The sequence below is a fragment of the Macaca fascicularis genome, chromosome 2, assembly GCF_037993035.2.
Source record: "Macaca fascicularis isolate 582-1 chromosome 2, T2T-MFA8v1.1".
Classification (NCBI taxonomy): Eukaryota; Metazoa; Chordata; class Mammalia; order Primates; family Cercopithecidae; genus Macaca; species Macaca fascicularis.
The window spans coordinates 108,360,014-108,386,373 of record NC_088376.1 but is presented as its reverse complement, the minus strand read 5'-3'; the positions used below and the strand labels follow the sequence as shown (position 1 = coordinate 108,386,373).

The following is a 26,360-nucleotide window of genomic DNA, read 5'->3' as shown; positions in this document are numbered from 1 at the left end:
TCTCAGACTTCCTGTTACATGACGATAGTTTAGAACGCTCACGAATGAGTAAGGCTGCCAAGGACATCCAATTTACAGTTCTAAATATGCCTTCAATTTTACTGCTGTTTCACAATCCTTTTCTTGAATAGCTCGAGTTCGCCTCCTCCACAAAGCCTTCACCAAAACCCAGCCCACATCGATCATTTGTGCTTCATTTGAACCCCCGTCCCAGCAGTTGCTGTTGGTTCTATGAGTTTTCTTTTCTTTCTTTTTTTTTAAAGCTGGTAGTATACCTGGGATGGTTCTATGAGTCTTGAAACTGAATTTTCATCTGAGCTGCATTGTTCCTCGTATCATATGTACAAGTCTTAACAACAAACTCTACTGGCAAGATTTGTAGGTCAGATATTTCTAGTTATTCTCAGTAGCAACTAGTAAAGTGCAATACACCTAGTTTATTTTCAAAATGTAGTTCTGAAACAAGGGATGATTAAATGAAGGGCTATTCATTTTTATGAGGAAACAAATCAGACCATGGAATCAACAGTCAGCTCTTCCAGATGACAGCAACAGGGGAGTATTTTGATCCTAAATCTGCAAAATATACTGTTGTGGTTACATTTTAATAGCTGCTTACCTATTTTTGAATCCAGAGAGCCTTCCAAGTCAGCTTTGGCCAAAATAACGACAGGGACCTCCTGCTGGGTGAGCATGTTCACAGCCATCACGGGCGTGAGGCAATCTGAAAATGAGAGCAAATAACTGTGGATGCCACTCAACTGAGACACCAACATCATCTGAATCTCGGAGGAAACAAGTGAGAAAAATAAGCACTAGGAACTTCTGTGCTTTGTGCTAATTGTTAAAGAAGTTGTCCTTTGTAGATAATTCACACCAGTGAATAATCGAAAGATTAAATACGCAATGAGAAAATGTTCTTCCATGCTCATGAAAAGTGAAAAAGCATTTTTGCTTTCCAGATGGTAGAGTAATGACATTCCCATCACTGTCTTTTCCTTTTGAAAAATACCTCAAATATACAGAAGATGAGAAACACAAAGTCTATCTATAGTGAAACTAGGGACATCAGAAATTCCAAACCATCATAACACTTGAAGAGGGAAGTGGACAGAGAGTAGAAAATGAACAGAAAGGAGGGAAGAGATTTCCAGACATCCTAAGACAAAAGAGTTCCTACCCACTTACCTTTTTCTTAGGAGCTACTGGAGAATGTGTTCCAGCAAAATGAAGGGGCAAATCAGGGAAGGGACAGACATAGGATCCAGGAAACAAGGGATCCAGCAAAGAAAAAAGTATGAGGACACTCAAAGAACAAAGACAGAGGGAAGTTCTAAGAGACCAGGTTGCAGCAGAGGCCTGGAGAATGACCAGGTCATATCTGAGCAGTACACAGTGACCTGGGAAGCATCTTTGGGAAAATAAGGAAATTGATAGATTACCTGGCAGGTTGGAATGTACAGAAAACTGCACTAGAGGAGTTTCAAAGAAATATGGGGGGTGTACAGGAAGACTTAGCTAGAAATTCAAAGAATACAAAGTAAATGAAAAAAAAAAATGAAGACATTATGAACTTTAGGAAAAATAAAAAGTTACATAAAAAGGAAAATGTATTTGGCTCAGTTGTGAACAATATTTATGTGGCCCTAATAAAACACTTAATTTGGATTTACTCTAACATTGTATTATTGTATTATGTTACAACACAATAATTGTATTACAGTGTATTATTCTAACATTGTATTATGTTATTTAAAATAACATCTTATTTTACATTTTTTTATATATATATGTATTTTTTTTTTTTTTGTAGAGACAGGGGTCTTGCTATGTTGCCCAGGCTGGTCTAAAATTCCTGGTCTCAAGTGATCCTCCCACCTCAGACTCCCAAAGCGCTGGGATTACAGGCAGGAGCCACTACACCCAGCTAACACTGTGTCATCTTAAATGAAGTGTATTACAACTACTATAACAAGGAGATAAGCCATATGTGCATATATGTGAACTTATGGAGAGTTGGAAGCATAATGACCTAAGTAAAGTCCTAACGGAAGAAGAGATGAGAGACGGTAGACAATTAGTGAGTTCACTTGACTTAATTTACAATATAAGCAATTAACAGTTATAACTTACGAATTCTTACTATTTATAATACTTGCCATGTTTTAAGACTTCATGTAATTATTTACTTTGCAAATCCTGAAATTAAAATAAGCCTAAGAATTAGATCTATATTTAATTATTTTTAAGATATTTATTTATTTAGAAATAGGGTCTCACCCTGATCTTCCCACCTCACCTTCCTGAGTAGCTGGAACCGCAGGTGTACACCACCAAACCCAGCTATTTTTTTTTTTTTTTTTTTTTTGTAGAACCAGGATCTCCCTATGTGCCCAGGCTGGTCTCAAACAACTGGGCTCACAAAATCTTACCATTTTGGCCTCCCAAAGTGCTGGAATTACAGGTGAGAACCACTGTGCCTAGCCAGGGTCTATATTTCAATGAGTAACGACAGACTATAGGCATCTAAGTCAGCCCTTATCTTTCATCACCTTGGTGTCAGGAAGCACAGAATGAGATATGGTAGGGTAACAGTGAAATGCAACCCCCACGGGTCTCCAGCCAGCACCCATGGTACAGATGTCTTAGCTGGGAGACACCTGTTGCTGGAGCTGGCTGAGTGCAGACTCACTTCTCAAAGTAGAGACCCGTATTTCTGATTCTACACTATCTTTTCTTTTCTTTTTTTTTTTTTTTTGAGACAGGGTCCCACTCTGTCACCCACGTTAGAGTACAGTGGTGTGATCTCAGCTCACTGCAACCTCTGCCTCCCAGGTTCAAGCAATTCTGGTGCCTCGGCCACCCAAGTAGCTGGGATTACAGGCGCATGCTACCACACCCGACTAATTTTTGTATTTGTAGTAGAGATGGGGTTTCACCATGTTGGCCAGGCTGGTCTCGAACTCCTGACCTCAGATGATCTGCCTGTCTCTGCCTCCCAAAGTGCTGGGATTACAGACATGAGCCATCGCACCCAGCCTCCACACTATCTTTTCTCAAAGAAGAAATGTGTATTTTCAAATTTTGCAATTAAATGATGTTATCAGGAGGCTGGGAGGTGAGGGGTGGTAGAATAAAAGTCATGAGGTAACATCTAGAACTGGTGAATCAAAAGACAGCAGTATAAGCATATACGGCATATGGACAGGCATACAGACAGGGACGTCAATGCCAGAATAACAGTGGGTGGCACAGACTACCAGTTGACCCCTGTACCTGCCTTCTCTTCTGACTCAGCAATACAATGTTGAGTTGGACACATGGCTATTGTGTTTAGCTAATAGAAGCACTGTTCAGCCTCCCTTGCAGCTAGGTGTGGCCATGGAGGATATGCAGAAGCAACTGTTAGATCACGGCCTCAAAGGGAAGGAGCATGCCCTTCTCCCCACCCTTCCCCACTTCTTACTTCACTGGAATGCAGATCAAGTGTAGAGCAACTTAGAAACACAGAGAAGGACAAAACTCTAGAAGGGCAGAGCAGGAAGACAAGACAGAGGATCACTGCCCTAACCACCTCACAAAGTAGACTTATCACACATGCTCAAGAGTTTCATGTGGGTAGAATAAACTGCTGTTTATCTAAGCCTCTGTCATAGCCACCGAACTTATATTCTAAGTAACATATACCTAAAATAAAAGTGTTTGGGTAAGGAGGCTACTTTTATTGTTCTTGTTATTGTTAGTACTCTTTAACTTTTCATACAATGTACGTGTATCACTTGGACTTTAAAAAACGAATTGGTTTTTAAAAAGAGTGATCTTTAAGTATTATCATTTTATATCTGATAAGTTACCAAAATGTTTTAGCAAGGTGACACTAATGTTTGTGAAGTTGCTGTGAAATGCATACATCATTGGATATGGCACTATAAATTGATATAGCCCTTTCAGAAACCATGTAGAAATAGAAATAGAAATTAGAAAAATAGAAAAATGTTTGTAACCTTTGGCCAAAAAAACCTCACACTTGGAAATATCTCCTACGGAAAATTCTACGAAGCAAAGAGCCATGTGGACATAAATGGTCACAGTAGTTATCTCCATAATAGCCCCAAACATGAAAAAAGCCCAGTGTTCAACATGATGGGAAAGACTTAGGATAGTAAGGTACATTGAGTTGATAGGACATTATGTATGGATTAAAAAACAATTGTGAAGCCTGCATAAAAACACAGAAATGTTTCCTGATAGCATATTAAGTGAAGACCAGAAAACAAAGAGGCAGAAGCAGCCTGATTTTTAAGATAATGTGGGAATGTGAGTTAAAAAGAAACATGACCACGTGCAAAAGAATGAAGTTGGACCCTTACTTCATGCCATATATAAAAATTAACTCCAAATGAATTAAAGATCCAATTGTAAGATCTAAAACTATAAAACTCTTAGAAAGTAAAATATGTATAAATCTTTGTGGACTTTTATTAGGCAATGGCATTTTAGATATAAGACCAAAAGCAACAAAAGAAAAAACAGATAAACTGAATTTCATCAAAATGAAAAACTTGTGCTTCAAAGGGCACCATGAAGACAAACTCTCAGAAGTGGAGAACAACTTAGTAAATTACATATCTGGTAAGGGACTAGTATCTAGAATATATAAAAATGGCTAAAATAATAAAAAGACAAACTAAAATTAAAAATGAAAATGAATTTTTTAAAAGGGGCAAGAGAACTGAATAGACATTTCCCCAAAGAAGACATATAAATGGCCAATAAACACATGAAAAGATGCTTGACAATGTTAGCCATCAGGGAAATGCAAATTAAAACTACACTGAGATACCACATCATATCCACAAGGATGACCATAATCAAAATGATCACAAACAATAAGAAGAGCTGGTAATGATGCGGAGAAACTGGAACTCTCAATACACTGTTGGTGGGAATGTAAAATGGTGAAGCTGCTTTGGAAAATAGTCTGGCAGTTCCTTAAACTTCATGGCCCAGCAATTCTACCCCTAGGTATACTGCCAAAGAAATAAAAACATACATCCAAACACAAACCTTTATTAATGTTCATAGAATTCATAATATTAATAGCAAAAAAGTAGAAATAACCCAAATGCCTGTCAATTAATAAAATGGATAAATAAAATGTGGCCTAGCCATACAATGAAGTATTACTTGGAAATAAAAAGGAAAGAAAACATTATGCTAAGCGAAAGGAGCCAGACAATAAGATGACAAATACTATATTTGATTCCATTTACATGAAATGTCCAGAATAGGCAGATCTATGGAGACAGATGGTAGATTAGTGATTGCCTAGGGCTGGAGATTAGGAAAGAACTGGGGAGGGATGACTGCCAGAGGGTCTGAGATTTCTAGGATGATGAAAATGTTCCAAAATTGACTGTGGGGATGGTTGTATAAATTTGTGACTATATTAAAAACCATGGAATTCTATATATTAAGTAGGTTATTATATGGTATGCTCAGTTGTTACAAAAGAAAGTAACACGAAAAAATGTAGTGTATGGCTTGAAAGAGTTGAACTGCTTTTTATTACACAGAAAAGTTATATTATACCAGTTTTTCAGGTAGGACAAAAATTGGTCTTTGAACTTAAATATTAGCAGATTTGCAATGAATGCATGGTAGCAGCTCACATGCTATACCTGGTCAAAATCTATTTCCTAGAAACAACATAATTAAAATCAAAGTTCCTGAATAGGTCTCTAGTGTTATCCATATTTCTCGTGTTTCCTTTGTAATTACTAATGTGTTCAGCAATCACTCCTGTGCTAGTGATGTGATGCAGGAATCCTGAAATCTGAAGAAACTGAAGCATTTCACAAAGTAGTTAGATAACAGCAAAACACTTTAGTAATTACAAAGAAAACATTAGACAAAAAGGTATCTGTCCTTCGCTCTCAGGGCACCCACTGCAAAGAAGGCAGTCTCTCCCACCCTCTGGAAAAACAGACAAGTGACTTTTATTTGGTGTTCACCAAGGCAGCAGTCCATATAACTAGTTCCTAGGCATACTTCATGGAAACAGGGCTCCGTGGTCAACTGGGTGTGACAAGTGTTGCCTATGACTTCCTCTCTCAGACAGTTGCAGCGCACATTAGCACAGCAAAGATTCTGAGAAGTCCAAAGCAAAGATACCTGTTTATTTTTGTTTATTCCAGATTTTTTGAGCACACAACCTTTTCCCTTCACATAATATCAAAGAATTCTACTTGAAACAGTTTGATGGAAAACCAAACCATTACCCCAGAATTACAGATCTGCTCTCACCCTTTGTCCTCACCTCATACTGATGCTATGGAGACAAGAGCAAAACAACAGTGAGCAATTAATTATTATTTAATGTCCTGGGGCTTCCAGGGAGGCTCTTGCTCTCTAATGTGCCTATAATGTGTCAATAACAACAGAGTTCCAAGTTGTCCTTTAGAGAGACCTCATCTGCCCTTTCAGCAAAAAATATATTGTGCAGATAGTTGGTGACTCAGAGCTGAAATGTGTGGTTCCAAAGCCCCAGGGTTTGAATATTTTAATATTAGGAAAGTAAGAAAAGATTTCAGGAAAAGACAGAACAGCTTCTAGAACTCTGATGATATTTCCCCCATTGATGCCTTTTATGGTTTCTAGTTCCTATCAAGTCAGAGCTTACATAACATGACTTAAGTCAGATTTGGTCAGCTGAGAAAAGGAGGCGACGTCAATGATTATGGAAATAAACTAAATTTCAAGAGCTCTAGGGGAGCACCTTGCTTTTTTTCCTCTCTTAAAGGAATCTGTGCCAAATTAAGGATGCTAAGTAAAAACAGTTCATTTAGCCAATAACATCGGCAACCCAGTTGGCCAGGCTAGAAATCAAGGAATCATCTGGGGATCCTCCACCCTCGCAGCTTTCCACCGACCTCTCAGATGGGTTCCCTCCCTCCATCCTGACCCCTGCTGTTCTGGAGACCTCGCCATCTCTTTCCACAATTAATGGGGTCAGCCGGCCTGCCACTCTAGCATCGCCCTGGCCACATGGGTCACTCTCCTCCACAGGGCCCCTCAGGGCTCCTTCTCTACCCACAAGGTCCTCCAAGACCACCTTGGCTGGCAGCCCCATTACGTGCTCTGCCAAGAAGGCTAAACTTACAAAGCTTATGTGACCTTCCTTAAGTCACATGGATGGATCTAGGAGGAGAATCTTGGTCATCTTGGGCCAAATCAGGAGCTCATATGTAGAAATAAATTTAGCAACAACAGAAGCTCATGTTTGAGAATTGAAACTCCTGCAAATGATAAATTTAGTCACAACTGTGCACTTCCATGACACTCAGTGGTCACTGCTTTAACACAAATCATCCTTAAAACCTGACATTCGATGGAAAAAATGAGGTGGTCAGCAATGGTAAATGACAGCAGTGATACAACATCCTGGTTTAAAATGTAACCCCAAAAGCCAGAAGAGGCATAAATCATACATTCCTAGGGTAATCTGAATTCACCTTTTGGTGAATTACACTCAATACACTGTACTGGCCTTCTGTGACTATGATGTCAAAATCCAGGGACTTGATGTGCAAATTAATCCAGAGATTTTGAATACATTGATATCTGCAAAAAGAATATTTCTACTCTGAAGATGAGAACTGGAAAATTTTATTGGCAAGTATAATGTTCCATTTGGAATAATTTTAGAGATTATTAAAAAGAGGGGAGAAAATAATGAGTCCTTCAAATGGAACATTACACTTGGCACTAAATTTGCCAAAATGAAATGACTAGGCCAGGTCAGGTGTGTCGATATCCATGTGGTCATGAAAACAGTGCTGTCTGCATGTACTAAAAAAATTTCTCACTTTCCTACATATGAAAATATTTTGAAGGTATACAGTGCCTTTCATCTCAGGAACTCCATCCTCCATAATTTGTTAGCTCCTTAACAAATTATAGCTCCCCTATTAATATTCTCTTATTTTCATTTGTGTCCCCAAATTAGCCATAAGAGAAAATGTAAGGGCTAGAGATGTTTCCACGTTTTAGTTCTTCAATTTTAGATATTATTCAGCCACCATAGCCCTCAAGGAATATCAAATTGCTCACGAAGAGTAAAAACTATGAGATTTCCCTTTAAACTAAACAGTTGAAAAGTATCCAGTTTTTCTTTTGGGCAAGTAGAGAAAATAAACCTGAGAGAGATAGCTATATTGGGCTTTATAAGCACACAAAGAAATTTTAACTCAAAAGACTCTTTTCTCTATTTCAATGCATATCACAAAGAGGTGAAACTGAGGGGTGACATCTGCCTTGTGTGGGGTGAGTGGCATAAGCATCTGGCTGTCCTCTGTTCTGCCTCCCAGGGGCATCCAGTTAAGACTGAAATGTCTCATCTATGCCCCACCAAGAGTGCACGCAGCAGGCTCTTTAGAAAGTGCGCACTGATTTGAATCCGGCTTTAATGGTCTAAGTAAACAATTAAAATTTTAAGCAGAGAGAAATTGGGATGACATTGTCTATCTCTCCAGCCTAGTATTAGGCAGAGTTTCATTCCGGTCATTTCAAAGATGGCAACTTAATATCATCATCCAAAACATTTTTTTAGTCAAATGCTATTTCAGACCCCAGTAATTCAGATTGTATACTTTGGGTTGAAGTTTATAGTTCATGAAAGAGAATAGGGATGAGATATTTGTGGAAATATTTAAAGTACTTCAGAGACTTATTTCTACCTTAGAATGGACTTCTTTTCACCTACCCAGGCTTCATATCCCCTTCTCTGGTAAGAGTCCTCAAGTTTGTTTTGGAGAGCTCCCCCTCCCTCCTTGGGGACAATCTTTGTGGTCTACCAAGGAAGGTGCCTGGCCTCCCTTTGCCAAGAAAGAGGCTGGGGGCCCCCGTTACACCAGTCAAACACTTTTCCCTGCGAGAGGAGTCTTGAACCAAGTGCTTCAGGCACTGAAGGTGGGGTTAGAGCAGAATTACTGACAGTGGCATTCAGGGGACTGTCTGTGAGTTCCTGTTCCCCAAACTCTCAGGGCTGCACTCTCCCAGTCTTCTTTCGGACTGGCTCTTCAGCTGTCCCTCTAGCAACGGTCTTCCCCACAGCCTTCCAATGTGTTCCCCTTTCCTCTGGGTTAGTCAGAGATGGATTCTGTTGCTTGCAACCACAGAATCTTCAAATCTTCAGGGACCAAGTACAACTTGATATGCCGGTTCTAAGTCAGCTTGATAAAGCAGGTATGTTAAAAATCTGTATGGAGCAAGACGCTGCTCAGATGACCACATGAATTCTTTAAAACAATAAAATTAAGTTGGAAAAGTTTGCTCTCATTCTTTTTTTTTTTTTTTTTTTTTGAGATGGAGTCTCGCTGTGTGGCCCGGGCTGGAGTGCAGTGGCCAGATCTCAGCTCACTGTAAGCTCCGCCTCCCAGGTTCACGCCATTCTCCTGCCTCAGCCTCCCGAGTAGCTGGGACTACAGGCGCCGCCACCTCACCCGGCTAGTTTTTTTGTATTTTTTTTAGTAGAGATGGGGTTTCACCGTGTTAGCCAGGATGGTCTCGATCTCCTGACCTCGTGATCTGCCCGTCTCGGCCTCCCAAAGTGCTGGGATTACAGGCTTGAGCCACCGCGATTCTTACTGGCTTCCCTCTGGTCTCTGACAGTGTAGCTTTATTTGATGGTGAAATTATAAATTAGGAGAAGATTCTATTCCTAATAGAATAGATTCCTATATCTTTTCCTAATTTATAACTAGGAGAAAAGAACTTTAGATTATATTGAAAGGGAGAGAGCTGCGCTTTCAATCAGAAGCTCAAGACACAGACAAACTAGTAACTCATGGAGAAACCACGGGTAATAAAAAGATTTTCAGAGCTCTTTTTTATCCTCATGTTTCAAAATAAAAACAAAAAGTAAGGCTAAGGCAAAGAACAACCCATGCAAGATGATATACAGGAAAGGACCTTGAACTCTGGGAGGAGCCATCCAAATGTAAGGTAGCAATCCTACCACCTGAGCCGTAACTTGCCAACTCACCTTTGCCAGGGACAAGGGCCATCCTCAAGGCTTCCTTCAGAGAGCTGTGCCCGTGTAGGAGTCTGTGGCTGGGCGAGATGGCCACATGGGAGGTGCCATAAATGGCTTCAGGGGTGGCCGTATAGGCAGTCAGCTTTTCTCCTGTGGCTTGACCATGAACCTGGTGGTAGGAAAGAAGAGTGATGTCATTTCTCAGTCCTCCCTTTGGGCTGTGTTGCTCCCTAACTGTATCCCCTTCCCCTTCCCTCCTCATTCCCCAACAGTGACCACAGCTCTGACCACTGGGCCAGGGGTGTGGGGATTAAGATGGTGCCTGGCAGAAGCTGAGAAGAGGATCATAGTTCCTTTCTCAGAAACACCTCCTACCACTTGCCCCATACCGGGCATGCAGGCATTCCCAAGTTGAAGGTGGTTCAAGAATGCTCAGAAAGACACGTTCCTGGCTTTTCTGGCTCCTTTGTTCACAAATCAAAAATAACTATTAGTGTTATATTGTTTGTGTTCTGAGAAAGAAGCTGTATTTTTCTTCAAGGATATAAGGGTAGAGTAAAAAAAAAAAAAAAAAAAAAAATAGGCATCTACTTTTCTAACAAGAAAAACAGGTGCCAAGGTTATTACTGTTTTGAAGAGAGAAAGGATGGCCTGAGCTGAGTTCATGACTATGAGTCCCAAGAGCTGGTTAAAATGCCTTCTAAGAGGCACACATTAGCCATCTACTGAGTGCCAATTAATATGACAGACATGGAGGACACAGAATGGACAGGTGCTACTTCCTTCATTCATTTATTCAAACACATTGACAGAGTGCCAATGATGAGCTAAAAGACAGTCTACCACATGGCCTAAGTGCCAATTAGGTGTCACCTATGGAGTCAGAACTGGGGCACAGAGGCATAGATGTGGCCTACCCTGTAGGACTGAGACGCTTCCTTCCTGAGACACTATGTTGCCCCATCTCATTTTCAGGTGGGTCTAGGGATGGAGATAACAACATGTTCATAGTAAAATGTTGGGCAAAGAAGAAAGTGTAGAAGATACTCCACACGTAGTAGCCGGCAGGCCCAGAGACCCACACCAAACGCTAGTTAAGAAGCAAAGGTCTTCGACGTGAGGGCCAGACTCAGGCTAATGCAAAGGCCCTGAAAGAGATGGCCTTGCACATTTAAACAAAAGTCACGGCAGGACTGAATTTCAGAACTCTCGCCACCTTCTTGGGAAAGCAGTAAGAGGAAAAGCTCAGTCCAGGATTTGTTATTGAAATGTTTCCAAAGTACACACTCCCTTATGGGAGGCTTTCCATGTTTGCAGTCGGAGTACGTTGGATCACTTTTGTGAGGAGGCTGCACAGGGAATTATGAGCTCAGTGGCAAGCGGCAGGTGCTTGCAGACACCAGGTATGGCTGTCAGCATGCAAGAGTCTAGAAAGGAAAGCCAATGTTGTCTCAGCTGCTGCTTCCTCCTCCTAAAGGTTTTTGACTGGGACAAAGGTGAGGGCAGGTTTGGCGCTAAATGAACAGAGCAGAAAATCTTGATGACAGAAAGAGAAATCAGAAGGATAAAAAAAAGAACACCCAGGTAAAAAATAGCAATAGAACAACTCTCTTGTCATTAGAGACAAAGAGAGAAGTTTTAGGGGCCCCTTCCAGAACAGGTGGGCCCTGTATTGTGACCTTTCAGCAGTGTTTCCACAGCAGTTTCAAACACAATCCCTAAGCTCTAAGTCCATCTAATTTTGAAATGGTGCTACAGTTAGCTTCTGCTTCCTTGGCTTTTAATCTGCTTTGTGACATGATCCCCTTTGAGACTACAATGAGAGTAATGGACCCATTGCTCAGGAAAATGCCCACACAAACACTTTGTACATAAAATTTCAGGGAGTTCATGGACCCCTGAAGACACTCTGTGTCTGTGCTGTCCAATATGGTAGCCAGTAGCAATATGTGGCTATGAATCACAGCACTTGAAATATGGCTAGTATGTATTATAAATGTAGAATACGGATTTCAAAGACTGTACTAAAATGTAAACTCTTTCTTTAATAAATCATTTTTTATTGAGCCCATTGTGAAATGGAATCATTTTGGTTATAATGGGTTAAATAAAATAGGTTATTAAAATTCATTTCACCTGTTCTTTGCACTTTTAAAAAATGTGGCTACTAGAAAATTTAAAATTGTGCATGTTTGGACTGTGCTGCTGGGGAGTCCCAAGTTGCTGGTTTACTCAATGAGTCCCAAATATAGAGGAGATTTGTAAGCATGAATTGCTGGAGCTGCTATCACTTGATCACCTTTAATGTGAAGTCCAGGTGGCAGCCCACACAGTCCCCGATCCAGTGGGCTTGCATGCCTTTTATTCCATACCATTCTGGAAGGTCTGCCAATGCGTCCTGCATGGCCTGTGCAAAAGAAAAGAGAACAAAGAAGTAGAGGCACAAGGCTTATTTAAGAAGCAGCAAATGATTTGCAGCTTGTTAAGGCAGGAAAAGCAGGGACACTACAGGAGATTCAGGATTTAGCTCTCTCCTTGTTCACTAAGTCAGGGGAAGCCAGGAAAGGTTAGAAACAGATGCATTCATTATGACTCAGTTCAGTGAGATGGGTTTGACCGATTTTGCTGTCCCAAGTGAGTCAAGGTTTCATAGAAAGAAGAAAATTCACAAAGGTCATAATTCACATCTTTGGCAAACGTGTTTAGTACATTCTCTCCCATAGTCTAGGAACTAAAAAAATTAAGTTCGAGTTTATGAATTTTGAAACTCTAAGTCATTCATGAGTGTTCCACAACTAAACAATATCATACATAGGACATTATAAAGTTTATCTTTGTATTTAAAAAATACTAATTTTATAAATATATAAGGGAAACATGAGATTAATTTGTATAAACATTTGCCATTAGAAAATTGATTTTCATCTTGTCTACTTTTAATCCTAAATTCCTTTAAAATGGAAGTCTTTATATAAATTATTCTCTATGGCCTCAAGCACATACCAGCCCTTATTTGATAATGAGATGTGTTCCTTCAACAGATGGATTTAAAAGCCAATCATATTTGTAATGTGAAGATCCCAATTTTAAATTCCTTTACATGACGGTTAATAGAGGCAATATAATGATGCTTTGTTTGGTGTTTTATAATTCATAAAGTGCTTTTCATATATCTCTTCCCACACTCTGGTATGGTAGCTCATTTTCAGAAGAGGTTATGTGGCCCATGCAAGCTCACAGGAATTGATGAGCCAGGACTAGAACCTAGATTTACTAACAGTGTTCTTTCTGCTACAGCACAAAGATTCTTATGTCAATGTATGATAAAAAAACAAAACAAAACAACAGGCCAGGTGAGGTGGCTCATGCCTGTAATATCAGCACTTTGGGAGGCTGAGGCGGGCGGATCACCTGAGGTCAGGTGTTCGAGACCAACCTGGCCAACATGGTGAAACCCTGTCTCTACTAAAAGTACAAAAATTAGCCAGGTGTGGTGGTGCTTGCCTGTAGTCCCAAGTACTTGGGAGGCTGAGGCAAGAGAATTGCTTGAACCCAGGAGGCAGAGGTTGCAGTGAACCAAGATTACACCACTGTACTCCAGCCTGGGTGACAGAGTGAGACTCTGTCTTAAAAAAGAAAAAAAAAAAAAAAAAACACACACACACACACACCCAAAGCATTTTCCATATTTGTCATCTATCTACGCAATCTATCGCTTTAAAATAATTCAATAGGCTATATACTTGTTTTATATGATCACCCATATTTCATTTTATAATAAAAATGTAAAGCAACAACAACAACAAAAACATTAACTGCTAAGTTTGGTATTGTGTAGGCTGCAATCCTTAATCCCACAGTGCTCCTGATCTGAATTCAGAGAGTATGGCATAGGGAAATGTTGGCCTGTGATCTCTATGGCTCAACTGCAAACTCTGATTTTTCTTTATATTCCACACAGGCCCTGGCCCAAAGCCTAGAACTGTGCCTTATCTTGGGCAAATGCTCATTAAATTACCATTTAATTCCCTGTACTCAAGGGAGAGAATTAGAGAGCAGTACTACAGAAGCAGATCCCCAGGCATCTGAGAAGGGAAGTAGTAACCTTTGCAGAATAATTCGTAAGTACCAGGCACTTTTATGTATGTTGCCTCATTTAATCTTCACATCAACAGCACAAGTCAAGTCCACATCCCAGATGAGGAAACAAGTCTCAGAACTTTCCCCTAAGTCACTCCATAAGTATGGGATGGAGCTGTGGAAGCAACACTTGAAGCAAGATGTAGCTGACTCCCAAGTCCATATTCAGTCTGATACTCTGCTATGCAATTACTACTTTATAACAACAGTACTTACATTCAGCTTTCCCATATCTGTATTTCAGACAGTTTCAGCTTATCATACTCTAACTAAAAGGCATATATTAGAGATCCATCTGCTTCTATTATCTTATTTATATATTTATTTTCTTCCTAGAAGGAAGACTCTGGACATAGAGCCATAGGCTGACGTCATCAAAATCCCCTCTCTTTATAGATGAGGACACACAGGCCCAGAGAGCAATCTGCCCCATATCACTTAGCTAATTGGAGCCAGGCCTGAGACCACTGTACTCAGGTCTCTTGGTTTATTACTCAGCTTGAAAGGGGACAAACTTGCTACCACATCCCACTCCCTTCCCCACTGACACTTAGGAGTATAACCAGTCACAGGCTCAGCACAGTTTCAGAACACTGTGGGGTGACCCAGAGGCACAGGATCAACTGGCTTAAATGCCACACCAGATTCAGAGGCTGGAGATGCTGGTACCAATGGCAGCAATCGCTTAACCAGACCATTTTGGGAAAAGATTGTGGCTGTGCCCTTGTTCTCCCCTAATTTCTGCGCGAGCTTGGATCTCCGGCTTTCTCATTCAACTGTGAGTAAACTGATTCTCTTCTAATCAATTCCTCTTTGGCTTAAGTTAACCAGAGTAACTTTATGTTGTTTGCAACCAAGTTTCCTAACTAACATCAATGGATTATAAAAATTTCAATATCCTGACACATATATATCTATATTAGCTAATATAGTAATGCCTCGAAGTCACTATAGCAAAAGTAGATCTTGAATATGTTAATTATATACTAATACAACATGTTAATAAACAATCTTCTGATAAAATTAAGTACTCTAGAATGCTTTTCAATTTTTAGACAATTTAGGGGGTCTTAAAAGTCAACAAGCATGCAAGTATATTATAAACTTTGAAAATGACCAATAGCTTTTCCTCTCCAAAGACCGATGAGGCTCCATTTAACTTCCAAGCAAACCCATATGTGGTCTAATGGGATCTGATGTCTTTCCATCATATCAAATCCACATTACATGGTCTGAAAATTGGCTCTATCTCCCTGACTGGGTCCAATTCTGATAGCACTTTACATCCATTCCTTTACCAGCATTACTGAGCCACTAGTGTATTAGCCCTCTCATTGTGCTTTTTCTTCTAGATTTAATCGTCAAGGCTGGGAGGTGCCTAGCTTAAAATATTCAGATCTTGCTGAGGATGACAGATTCAAATAGGATGAAATGTGAATGCTTTCATATGCTAATTCTGGAACAATGCCTGCTTAAAACCTAACCAAATCTATGAATATTTTTAAAAACCAAAAGAAATTTTTAAAATTAACTAAATGAAATCAACATCTCGAACAACTCTGCAAGCTCTTTTAAGTCCCCACTGTATAATGAACACATGATTCCGGACTGTTTTCTGATTAACAGGGCTTCAGAAAGTACCTTGTCCAATACTGCTGATAACCTCTCCTTCACCCCTGGGCTGGCCCAGACCAGGGCTCCCCCAGAATAAGAATGATATGAGTAGTTACAGTGCTACAGCTGTTTAAAGAGCTATTTTTGTTTGTTTGGGGTTTTTGTTGAGTTTATATCCTTCCCCCCTCCTTTTTTTTTTTTTTTAAGTGTTGTAATCACAGTGATAGTAGATGGTATTCACTTCATTTCATGTCTTTACATCTGGCAGACAGGACTGGTATGTGTACCTCTTCCCTATACCGGCCAATCTTAATTTATAGAAATCCCACTGGCTCACAGAATCCAAAAACCTGGGAAAATAGCAGGTTTTTAGATTCTCTTTAAAAGTGCTATGAAACCCTTTTCAAATCAAATCTGAGGGAACCCAATATGTGAGAGTTGAATGAAATGCCCTTTCTCTCCTATAATTCCTCAATTCCTCACTATCGACTCCCAAGGCTTTGAAACACTTCGGAAATCATTAACTTACTTAACACCTCTCATTTAATAAATTTTAAAAATGGGGTTGAGAGGTCATGTGATTTCCCTAAACTCAGTCGGTCAGCAGCAGATCCAAGGTAATGAATTATCCAGATCTTCTGATTATAAAGTTTCCTTGTGGTTGCTATTTGGCCTATATAGAAGTAATGTGGTTTGCAAAGGGGCCTTAAATCCGTTTGTGCTAGGATGTGTCTGAAAAGACTGCCACTGTCACTCTAGGGTACACCATCTGAACGAAGATGTTTGAAGAAATTGAAATAGAACTAGGCATTCATGAGTCAAGATGCGCCAGTGTTTAAGAACATGCACCAATAAAAGATGGGCTGAAGTAACATCCAATCAAAAAGGTTTTAGTAATACAAAATATAATCAGGAATAAGAGAGAGAAAGATTAAAACTAAAAAGCTGGGGATAAAAAGAGGATTAAACATAACATGGCTAATATGACTTTCTCTTCAAAGAAGCAGAAATAATGCTAGGAATAAATCCATACTTTCCAACAGAGAAAGTTAAACTGAAGCATTAAGAACAAGATACGACACAACCACAAATGAGACTTCTAGAAAAAGTGGGTTGAAAACATGACACATTTTAGAAGACCCAGGTAAAAAAAAAAAGTGCAAGCAAACTGAGAAGTACTGACCCTTTAAAACAAGTGGATGTATTAGCTACTAAGGGGAGGGTGGATAATCAAAAACCTTAAGAGCTGGACACAGATTTGACAGAATGGAAGACACAAGATTGAATGACAACATCTAATTAAAATGTACACTTTTTAAAAGCTTGACACTTAGCATACTTATAAATCAGTGTGATTTGATTTGCAGTTATTTTTGAATTATGATTTATAAATATTTTTCTAAAACTTATTCTTGTTGCCAAAATTTCTTTATTCTTTTTTTGGGGTGGGGAAGGGGGGAATCATTTCAATGCAATCACTTTAAAGGCACAATATATATTTAAGTTCTAAAAAAGGAAAATCAATTCTGAAGGCAGCAAAATGTTTAAAAATATAGCTATTTCCTCTAGAATATTCTGGAGGAATGAGCTTTCTCTCACACTCTAGTCCCCTGACTAGACTCTGGCATGACGATTTATATATTAAAAAAACCCGGCCGGGTGCGGGAGCTCATGCCTGTAATCCCAGCACTTTGGGAGGCCAAGGCAGGCGGATCACGAGGTCAGGAGTTCGAGACCAGCCTGACCAACATGGTAAAACACCGTCTCTAATAAAAATACAAAAATTAGCTGGGCGTGGTGGCGGGCGCCTGTAATCCCAGCTGCTCAGGAGGCTGAGACAGAAGCATCGCTTGAACCCAGACAGCAGAGGTTGCAGTGAGCCGAGATAGCGCCACCGTACTCCAGCCTGGGCGACAGTAAGACTCTATCTCAAAAAAACAAAAAACAAAAACCAAAAAAACCCATTTGGCATGATGACTACCTTGTTTGACTTTAGAGAAGACATGACAAATACATAAATATAATAAAGCCTCCCTATGATAGCCCTGCGTCAACCTCTCATTGGAATGTGATATGTATTCCAAGCAAAATCCATTTGTTGTAGCATCACAATGCAAAACATTTATTTGCAAATACCATTGTACTATCCGAGAGTCTCAATTCCAATGAAAGTGCTGTTAACCCAGCAGGGAAATAATCCATTCCGAGCAAGGCATCCTGCTAATGATATATGACTTGCCAACAAAGTGTGGTTTTGTGGGATTTCAGGGCAAGAGGAAAAGAGGTACCACGCAGCCACACATAGAAGTGCACAGCCCAGAGCTATGGGAAAGTGAGGGACAAACCAAGTGCTATAGAATAGCTTCCAATAAAAGGACTCGTATACATGTAAATGGTGTCACTGGTGCTAGAAAAGAAGGATGTGCTTTCTAGGTATGCCCATCAGGGAATGCCCTGGGGACTGCATTACACAGCCCCATGTACATGCTCTGTGGAAAAGGATGCAGTAACAGGAACCAGGAAGTATGGCGGCAGCCAATTTGACTAATCTCTTCTTATCCATATATCCACTCAGGTTACACTGATCCATCTTTTCTTCCCCGCACTGACCCACCTTTTCAGCAGCAGAACAATTCTAATTCCACTAACTTTGGAGAGAAGGGAACTACAGGTTCTGAAATGTCACCACCACAGTCCTAAGAATGCAGATGATGAAGGCTAAACTCTCCTAATGACAGAGCCACCTGTCAGATGAGACTGCTTCTGATTCGCAGAGCCACGTATGCCACCTCCCTGCCCCTGTGTCTACAAGATAAGGGAGAGGCTCCCACAGGAGAGGGAGGGAGTAGTCAAACAGCTACAACTTGAAAATTGTTCTCAGTCTAATCTGTGGCATTAGACTATCCTTGCCTGAAAAGGTGGTCTCATTCCAGGAAACAGGAGTCTTGACGGCAAGTCTGAAAGCTTTTATTGGTCTAATCATGAAAAACAAAATGGTAACAGCCATCCCAGGGGACATTCTACTCACTTGCCTTCAAGTTGGAAGTCTTGCAAATATAGACTGAATATTTGTAAGACCATAAGACCATCCCTTTCTAAGACACTCAGGTCTAAAGAAGATGTGTAAATAAATTATGATATAGCCCTGATATCATGCTGTTTTCTTTTATAATTATCAAAATGATAATCTTTTTTTTTTTTTTTTTGAGACAGGGTCTCACTCTGTCACCCAGGCTGAAGTGGGTGATCTCGGCTCACTGCAGCCTCCACCTCCTGGGGTTCAAGTGATCCTCTCACCTCAGCCTCCTGAGTAGCTGGGACTATAGGCGCATACTATAGGTGAACACCAGCACACGCAGTTAATTTTTGTATATTTTGTAGAGATGAGGTTTCGTCAGTTGCCTAGGCTGGTCTTGAACTCCTGGTCTCAAGCAATCTACCTGCCTTGGCCTCCCAAAGGACTGTTGGGATTACAGGCATGAGCCACCTTGTCTAGCAATAACGTTTTTATGGAAATTTTGGAAGAGAAGAAGAAAATTAACAATTACCCACAATTGGTCAAAATACCCAGGGAGATGACTATTAATATTTTGTTCTATATCCTTCCATCCTACTTATATCGTACCTTCTATTCATTCTAAGATATACATTTTCCCAAAAACTCTGACATTGGGACATGTCTTACAATCAATGGTATCTTACAATATATTGATAGCATTTTTCTTTCTTAATGGAGCATTCAATTTAAAACTAATCATGTCAGGATTGATAAAATCTAGTACGCTTGTATATATGCTTTTATATAGTTAAAAGCATCTTGTTAATATACTCTTTTAAAACTACAGATGCATTTTACCTGAGTTTTCAACTTATCACAGTTCTACTAAGTCTCTATTTTGAGCAAATCTGACACTTAGAGCTAGCCATCCGGGAACAGTAAGCAAATATACAGAGAAGTGGAAAGGTGCTGTGGAAAAGCGTCTCTCTGCATAAGAGAATGGTTATTTTGAAAAACACAGTATTGACCTGTATGTATGTGTTAATGACTATTTGCTTCCTTCATAGCAGCAGCTGGATCGGTCTTTACTGGTCTCTGTGCAGCTGGGCTCAGAAGAACCCAGGGTAAGGACAGAGCATTGGAGTAAATAATGACAAAAGCAAGACGGAGAGGACAATGAGTCAATTCCATCAAGAACAAACCAGAAAACCTCTAATCACCACACTTTCCATTACCTGGCCGTTTGTGCCCTCTCTGTACTTATTGCATTTCCTATTGCAAATGCCCTGCCTTCCTGCAACACATGTTAACTGGCTATTGTCTGCACATGATTCTCAGAAATACTCGGTTGCTTGGGAATTGTCCCCAAGAGCAGGGGTAAAGAATGCAGGGGAAACCCTGTCTCTACTAAAAATACAAAAATTAGCCGGGCATGGTGGCAGCTGCCTGTAATCCCAGCTACTCAGGAGGCTGAAGAAGGAGAATCACTTGAATCTGGGAGGGGGAGGTTGCAGTAAGCCGAGACTGTACCGCTGCACTCCAGCCTGGGGGACAGAGTGAGATTCGGTCTCGAATAATAATAATAAAAAAGAATGCAGGACTGGGACTGAGGAGACCCAAGTTGGGTTCTGGCCCTTCCCTGGTCTTGGTACCTCGATTCTAAAACAAGATGTGGGCTGGGTCAGCAATTTTCAAGAATGGGACACACATTTCAGGATGGCAATCAGCCCCCTGGGAAGGAGTGAGGAGGACATGATGTGGGCCGCTCAAAATAAAGCAACACCTTATTCATTTATTTTAATTTGTTTTCAGACATCATATTGATTTTGCAATTTCAAGCAGTAGTAAAAGCAGGCATGAGGGGTTTTTTGTTTATTTGCTTTTACGTTTTTCAGATCAGGGCAGGGATTTAAAAGTGACCCTGAATGAAATGCTCTCTCAAGTTTCTTCTAGCTTTGAAGTTCAAATAACTCTCTAAGCTAAAGAGGTTCATTGGTGACACTCACCAGGCCTCTGCAGCGATCCCTGAGACCCCTCAACACGAGGCTAAATACATCTCTTCCCATGGAGTCCAGGCTGACACCTCAAGAAGACCTGTACACCCAAAAAACAGGAGCTCAAAAAGGCTACTCAGGGTTCAAAACGAACACACAATGCTTTTCTATCTTTATTGTTTCCTGAGCAAATTTACAATATATTTCATTGTCCATATACCATAAGAAGTATACTATTAAATTATTTCTTCCATTTTTCCTTTGCAGTCATTCCATCTTAGAAACAAAACATGAAAACCTTTCTCTTTGCAGAGCAGGTTGCTGACCCAGACGCCGCGCTTCCTGCAGAAGTTTTCTTTTATTCTCATACACTCCGGAGTACGTGTGCCAAGCATAGCTGTCTTTATTTCACTGACAGGGAGGGACAGTGGAGTGTGGGCAAGAAGTCAGGGCTAAGGGAAATGAGATGATGGTAGAGAATTGACCTAATAAGAGACTAAAACAGATGTGACTAGGCACTCGGTGGGGACACTTGGGAGGTCAGCAGGAAGGCCCTGCATTCAAGGAGGGAAACCTGACGGCCTGTACTGTCTCTGTACCATTTAGAAACACCATTGGTTTCAGAATCCCAGAGCGAGGGCCCAGTCCTGTACCAACCCCTGGCGGACCTTTCCTGTAGGAAGTTCCCTCTCCGGCCTGCTGAGAGCCAGCTACTTGCCTCCTCCCAGCATCTCACCTAGGCCCCAAGCTGTTATTAAAGATTTTACTCCCTCTATTCAGGCAGCTTTTCACTTGCCTGGGAAGTGCCAGGGAAAAGCCAACCTCAAGTTGTCTACTTTTCTGTGGCCTTTGTGTCATTCCCACCCCTGCCCAGTCCCATCCCTAGAAGGACTTCTGAGGGGCTGGCTCTCCCAGTAACAACTTCCACCTGGTCCCTGTGGCACTGGCCACTCTGGCCAGCAATCATGCTGAGAAGGGCTGAGAGCAAAGGATGGAGGATAGAAGAGAGTTCAACTTAGAGTAGCTTAGGAGAGAAAAGATGCTGGAGAGGCAGGGAAAACAGAAAACAGAAGCAGGAGATATTATGTAAGAAGGAGCAGAATTTAACAATTAATTAGCTTTGTGAGACAGGGAGTCAAAACCAGATCCCTGGGACTGGGAGCAGAATCTACCGTAGCCAAGAGAAGAGACAGCCATGGCGTGGGGGAGAATCCTGACAGGGAGGCTGGGGGCTCTGAGGGTGTGGCTGAGCACTGGTCTGAGAACAGGGGTCAAGAGCCGGCATGGGCTCTGGCCTCCTACCCCACAGTATCTGATCTTTTTTAAAGTGAGGAGGGATAAGACCACCCTCAGCCCTGTCTGACCACAGAGGGGCATGGTGGGGATAAATGCAGTAAGAGCTTCTAAGCCATAGAGCTTTTAAGAGAAAGCCCGTGTCCTGGATAAACCCAAGCATCATCATCATTACCAAATCCCAGCCCTGGCCTGGTCCTCAGAGCCCTGCAGAGAAGCTGACAGTTTGCTAAACATTTCTCACTTGCTCCTCTCAGTTCTGTCATTTTGCCTCTTCTACCAACATCTAATTTGTGCCCTCCACCCCCATCCCACCCCCTTAGAAGGCACAGTATGCACACACAGGAGGAGGAAGTACTTTGAAGCACAAACAGGAGGAGACGCTTTCTTGAGGTCAGAGGGCAGAGTAGGGTCAAGTTACCAAACTTCGCTAACAATTCCTTTGCAAAGCTTCCAGAGCAACACAGGGGTGACAGGGGTGAAGGGGATTAAGGGGGCGATGTGACTGGAGAGGCACTTCCTGGTGCTACCTGTGACCCAGCCTCTGTTCTGGGGCTGAGACAGGATCTGAAGTTAGGAGCAGAAAGCCAGGCAAGAGGCCCAATTTCCAGGGGGCAGCCAAATGCTTCCACAAGCATCCCAGTGCCTTAGAGTTGGAACAAAGGTCCCCTAACAGTCTTTATTCCACAGTTCAGGTGACTCTTGGAGGCTGGACCCTGCCTCACTGCTTCTGTGAGGCTGTCTCTTCGCTCTAACGTCCTCCGCCACCTCCCCGAAGAACTCCTGGCACAAACTTCCCTTCTCTCCCCTTACCTCCTCTCTCCTCCAGCCCCGTGTTTGCATGCTCTGCAGGGTAAAACAAGACCAGTGTGTTCTGGTAAAGGTACTTCTGCTTTACTCACAAGTTCACAGGTAAAATCAGGAGGACAGGAACAAAGAGGGCAGGGAAATGGGCGCTTATTGCCTCCAGTGCCCACTGATTTCATAATGGCTCACTGTTGCCCATCTGCTTCTCACCAGCAGAAATTCATCCCAGTTAGAAATACTCGATGAAGAAGAAGGTTTCCTGCACATCTACAGGGCAATAAGATGCTCCCTTGCAGACCTTCTGTGCTTCCCATCTTTCACCACTTCCTCAGTGATACCTCCTTGGACTGCTGGGTAGATCTGGGGCTCCTCCTTCTCCTGCACTCTCCTGCAGGGGATGTGACGGCTCATGTCCACCACTGTCTGTGGCACTAGAGTCTAAGCTCCTTAAGAGCAGAGACCTCAGCTGCTCTGTCTGTATTCTTAGCACCCCGCCTAGGGTCTGGCCAGGCACTCAATAACATCTCAGGAAAAAAAATGAATGAATTCAGACCACGGAGAAGGAGGAGAGACTGCTGGTTTAACAGCTCAGCTGCTCAGATTTGAATCCCCATGCTGTTGCTTATTACTAGTATAAGCCTCAGTCTGCTCATCAGTAAAATGAAGATAAGAGGAGTATCTACCCTCAAAAGATTAAAGTGAGGGTTCAGTAAGATGGTACAAAGAAAGGCCTGAGCCCTGATCTGAGATAATCAGGTAGGAAATGAGAGGCAAATGCAGACTTTGTTCGTATTACAGCAGTTGCCATATAACTCCTGAAAACCGGGAAAACATAACCACCAATTTGGTGTGGGGGTTGACTAAGCACCATGAGGGCATGGTTATGTCCATTTAACACCAACGAGGGGCGCATGCATGATGCCCAGGGGCTGAGAGCCTGCACTGCAGCCAAGAGGGGCCAGCAGAGTCAGCAGGAGATATCAAAATCACAACTCTAATAGAGAAGTTCAAATGTGAGACCTTCTCTCTATTTGCCTCTCCTTCCAATTGTCACTCTGCGGTCAGGAACTGAGGCATTCCATCAGACTCTGAATCCCTTTTGCTTGCTGTATATAAGGCTCCAATCCATCCTCCTCCCCTTGCTCTCACCTCAGCAGTGCTGCCCACAAGACACCGCCCACACAGCTCTGCCAAGACTAATTCATGTTCTTCAGATACTCCTACTGCAAGTTTTCTTTTTCACAGAATGAGTGGCTGAAATCACTTTTAATGTTTCACAAAGCAAACAATCCTAGGAAGACTGGGTGGGGGGTAAGAGGAGAAAAATCAAATATAACACAGAACAGCCTGAATAAAGCATCTTTATATTACTGGGTTCTCTGTAATTTTCACATCAGGCATTGTCTTTAAAATTAGGAAGTTAAGTGAATGAAAGGAGGGCTCCTTCACAGCCATGCTCCCAAGAAGACCACAGCCATACATCACAGAGGCAGCCCGCAGAGCTGCAAAACGAGATGCAAATACAAAGCTCTAAAGATAACTGTGCGGGCACAGCTCACTGCCTATCCCAGCACCCACTGCCCATCCTCTTCCCCCCTCCAGCTCAACTACAGAAGCTAAAAAGCCCAAGCCTGCTTTCCTAGTCTCCCTTGAGGCTGGGGGTGGCCAAAACACACCTGGGGCTAACAGGACATCAGTGGAATTCTACTGGGGATTTTTGAGAGTTTTTGTTTTCCAGATAAAAGGAACAGTTTTTGGCACTGCTCTTTCTGCTTCTTTTCTTTCTTTTTCTTTTTTTTTTTTTTGTAGAAATGGGGGTCTCGATATTGCCTAAGCTGGTCTTGAACTCCTAGGCTCAAGTGATCCTCCCACTTCAGCCTCCCAAAGTGCTGAGATTACAGGCATGAGCCACTGTGCCCAGCCCTTTTCTTTCTGTCTTAAATGGAGACGCAATGTCTGGAGCTGCAGCAACCATCTCTCCATAAGGTGACAGGAAGACAGGGCCAAGAGAACTACTGAGATGACAACTCAGAATCCTATCCCAGTTCAGTCTTGGCAGACTGTTACGTGGGTACAGTAATTTCCCATTTGTTTAAGCCACTGTATCTCAGGTTTCCAGTTGCTTGCAGCTGAAAGCATTACTAACTGATTCAACATCTCATCCTTATCTATACAGGAGGACTTCTTCACTAACTCAAGACGATTTTTATCATACCAGGTTTTAAAACAGATGTCCTACCTCACTCAATCTTTGAAGTTTTGGACCTAATTTCCCAAATAATTTTCCAAATAATCCAAATAATAATTTCCCTATTATTTCCTATATCTACTCAAATATCTCCTGGCCATTTCAAACTTAAAAGGGTCAGGACTATGTCTCTTCCGGGACTCCCTATCCCAGTAAGCAGCTTAACCATTCATGTGCTATTCAAGCCAGGGTTTCCTCAATGTTACCATCTCCTACATACTGTCTTCCAATATATTACCAAGCTCTATGGATTTTGCCACCTGAGTATTTTTCTACCTACTTACTTATCTCTACTATTCTCACCCATGTCTAAATTTTGCATGCCTGGACCACTGCAATAGCCTTCTAACTGGTCTCTCTGCACCCACACTTGCCCTTCCTTCCACAGTGATCTTATAAAAACATAAATCTGACCATGCCATTCCCTTCCTTAGAATCCTTTAGTGGTTTCCTATGGTCCCCATGGTTAAAGTGCAAATTCCTCAAGACCTAAAGACCTTGCCTGATCTAGCCCCTAAACATCTCTCCAGCCCTATCTTGAGCCTTTCTGAGGGGGGAGCTTCCCTGAAGTTTTATGTCTTCATAACCCTTACTTATCCCTCTGTAGCCCAAAGAGTGGATTTTTCATTTCAGATATTAAACTTTCATATTCTAGATTTCCAACTGGTTCATTTTTTTTTTTTTTTTAAGTTTCTACTGTCACCTGAGATTCCCCATCTGTTCATTCATTATGACCATGTTTTCCTTTAAGTCCCAGACAATTTATATGATAAATGTCTTTGGTTTTATTTACTAATTCCAATATCTGGGCCATCTCAGGGTCTATTTCTATTGGAATGCCTTTCCCCCCACCCCCTTGATTTTAGGCCATAATTTCCCACTTCTTTACAAGTCTAGTAACTTTAATTGTATGTTGTACATTGCAGATACAACCTTGGGAGTCTGGATTACACTGTCTCCCTTTAAAGATGTGGAGTTTTGTTCTGGAAGTTCCTTTTGAAACAGGCTTATTTTATTTTTTATTAAAATGAGTCTATTTTGATTTTGTCATAAGTCTTAGGGTGTCATCCCTACTCTAATGCATGGCCTCTTTTGGGGGTCTCTACTATATACCCTTAGCTGTACACAGTATATATACTATATACTCATAATGCCAATGTTTTCCAGTACTGCACAGCCCCCTCATGTCTGTGTCTCTGTTCTGTTCTCAGCCCCATAGCACTGATCTCT

The 26,360-nt window shown here is 41.4% G+C and overlaps 1 protein-coding gene across 4 annotated transcripts in view; it reads right to left on the bottom strand.

Annotated features, from left to right (window-relative positions):
• The window catches only part of LARS2 (leucyl-tRNA synthetase 2, mitochondrial), a 170,197-nt gene that overhangs the window by 71,012 nt on the left and 72,825 nt on the right, over positions 1 to 26,360 (bottom strand). For all 4 annotated transcript variants that reach the window (XM_005546878.5, XM_005546879.5, XM_005546877.5 and 1 more), the window contains 3 exons: positions 12,336 to 12,443; positions 10,046 to 10,205; positions 620 to 724 (listed from right to left, as the gene is read on the bottom strand). In XM_005546878.5, the coding sequence (XP_005546935.3) occupies positions 620 to 724; positions 10,046 to 10,205; positions 12,336 to 12,443 (373 nt within the window). The remainder of the gene's footprint in view (positions 1 to 619; positions 725 to 10,045; positions 10,206 to 12,335; positions 12,444 to 26,360) is intronic.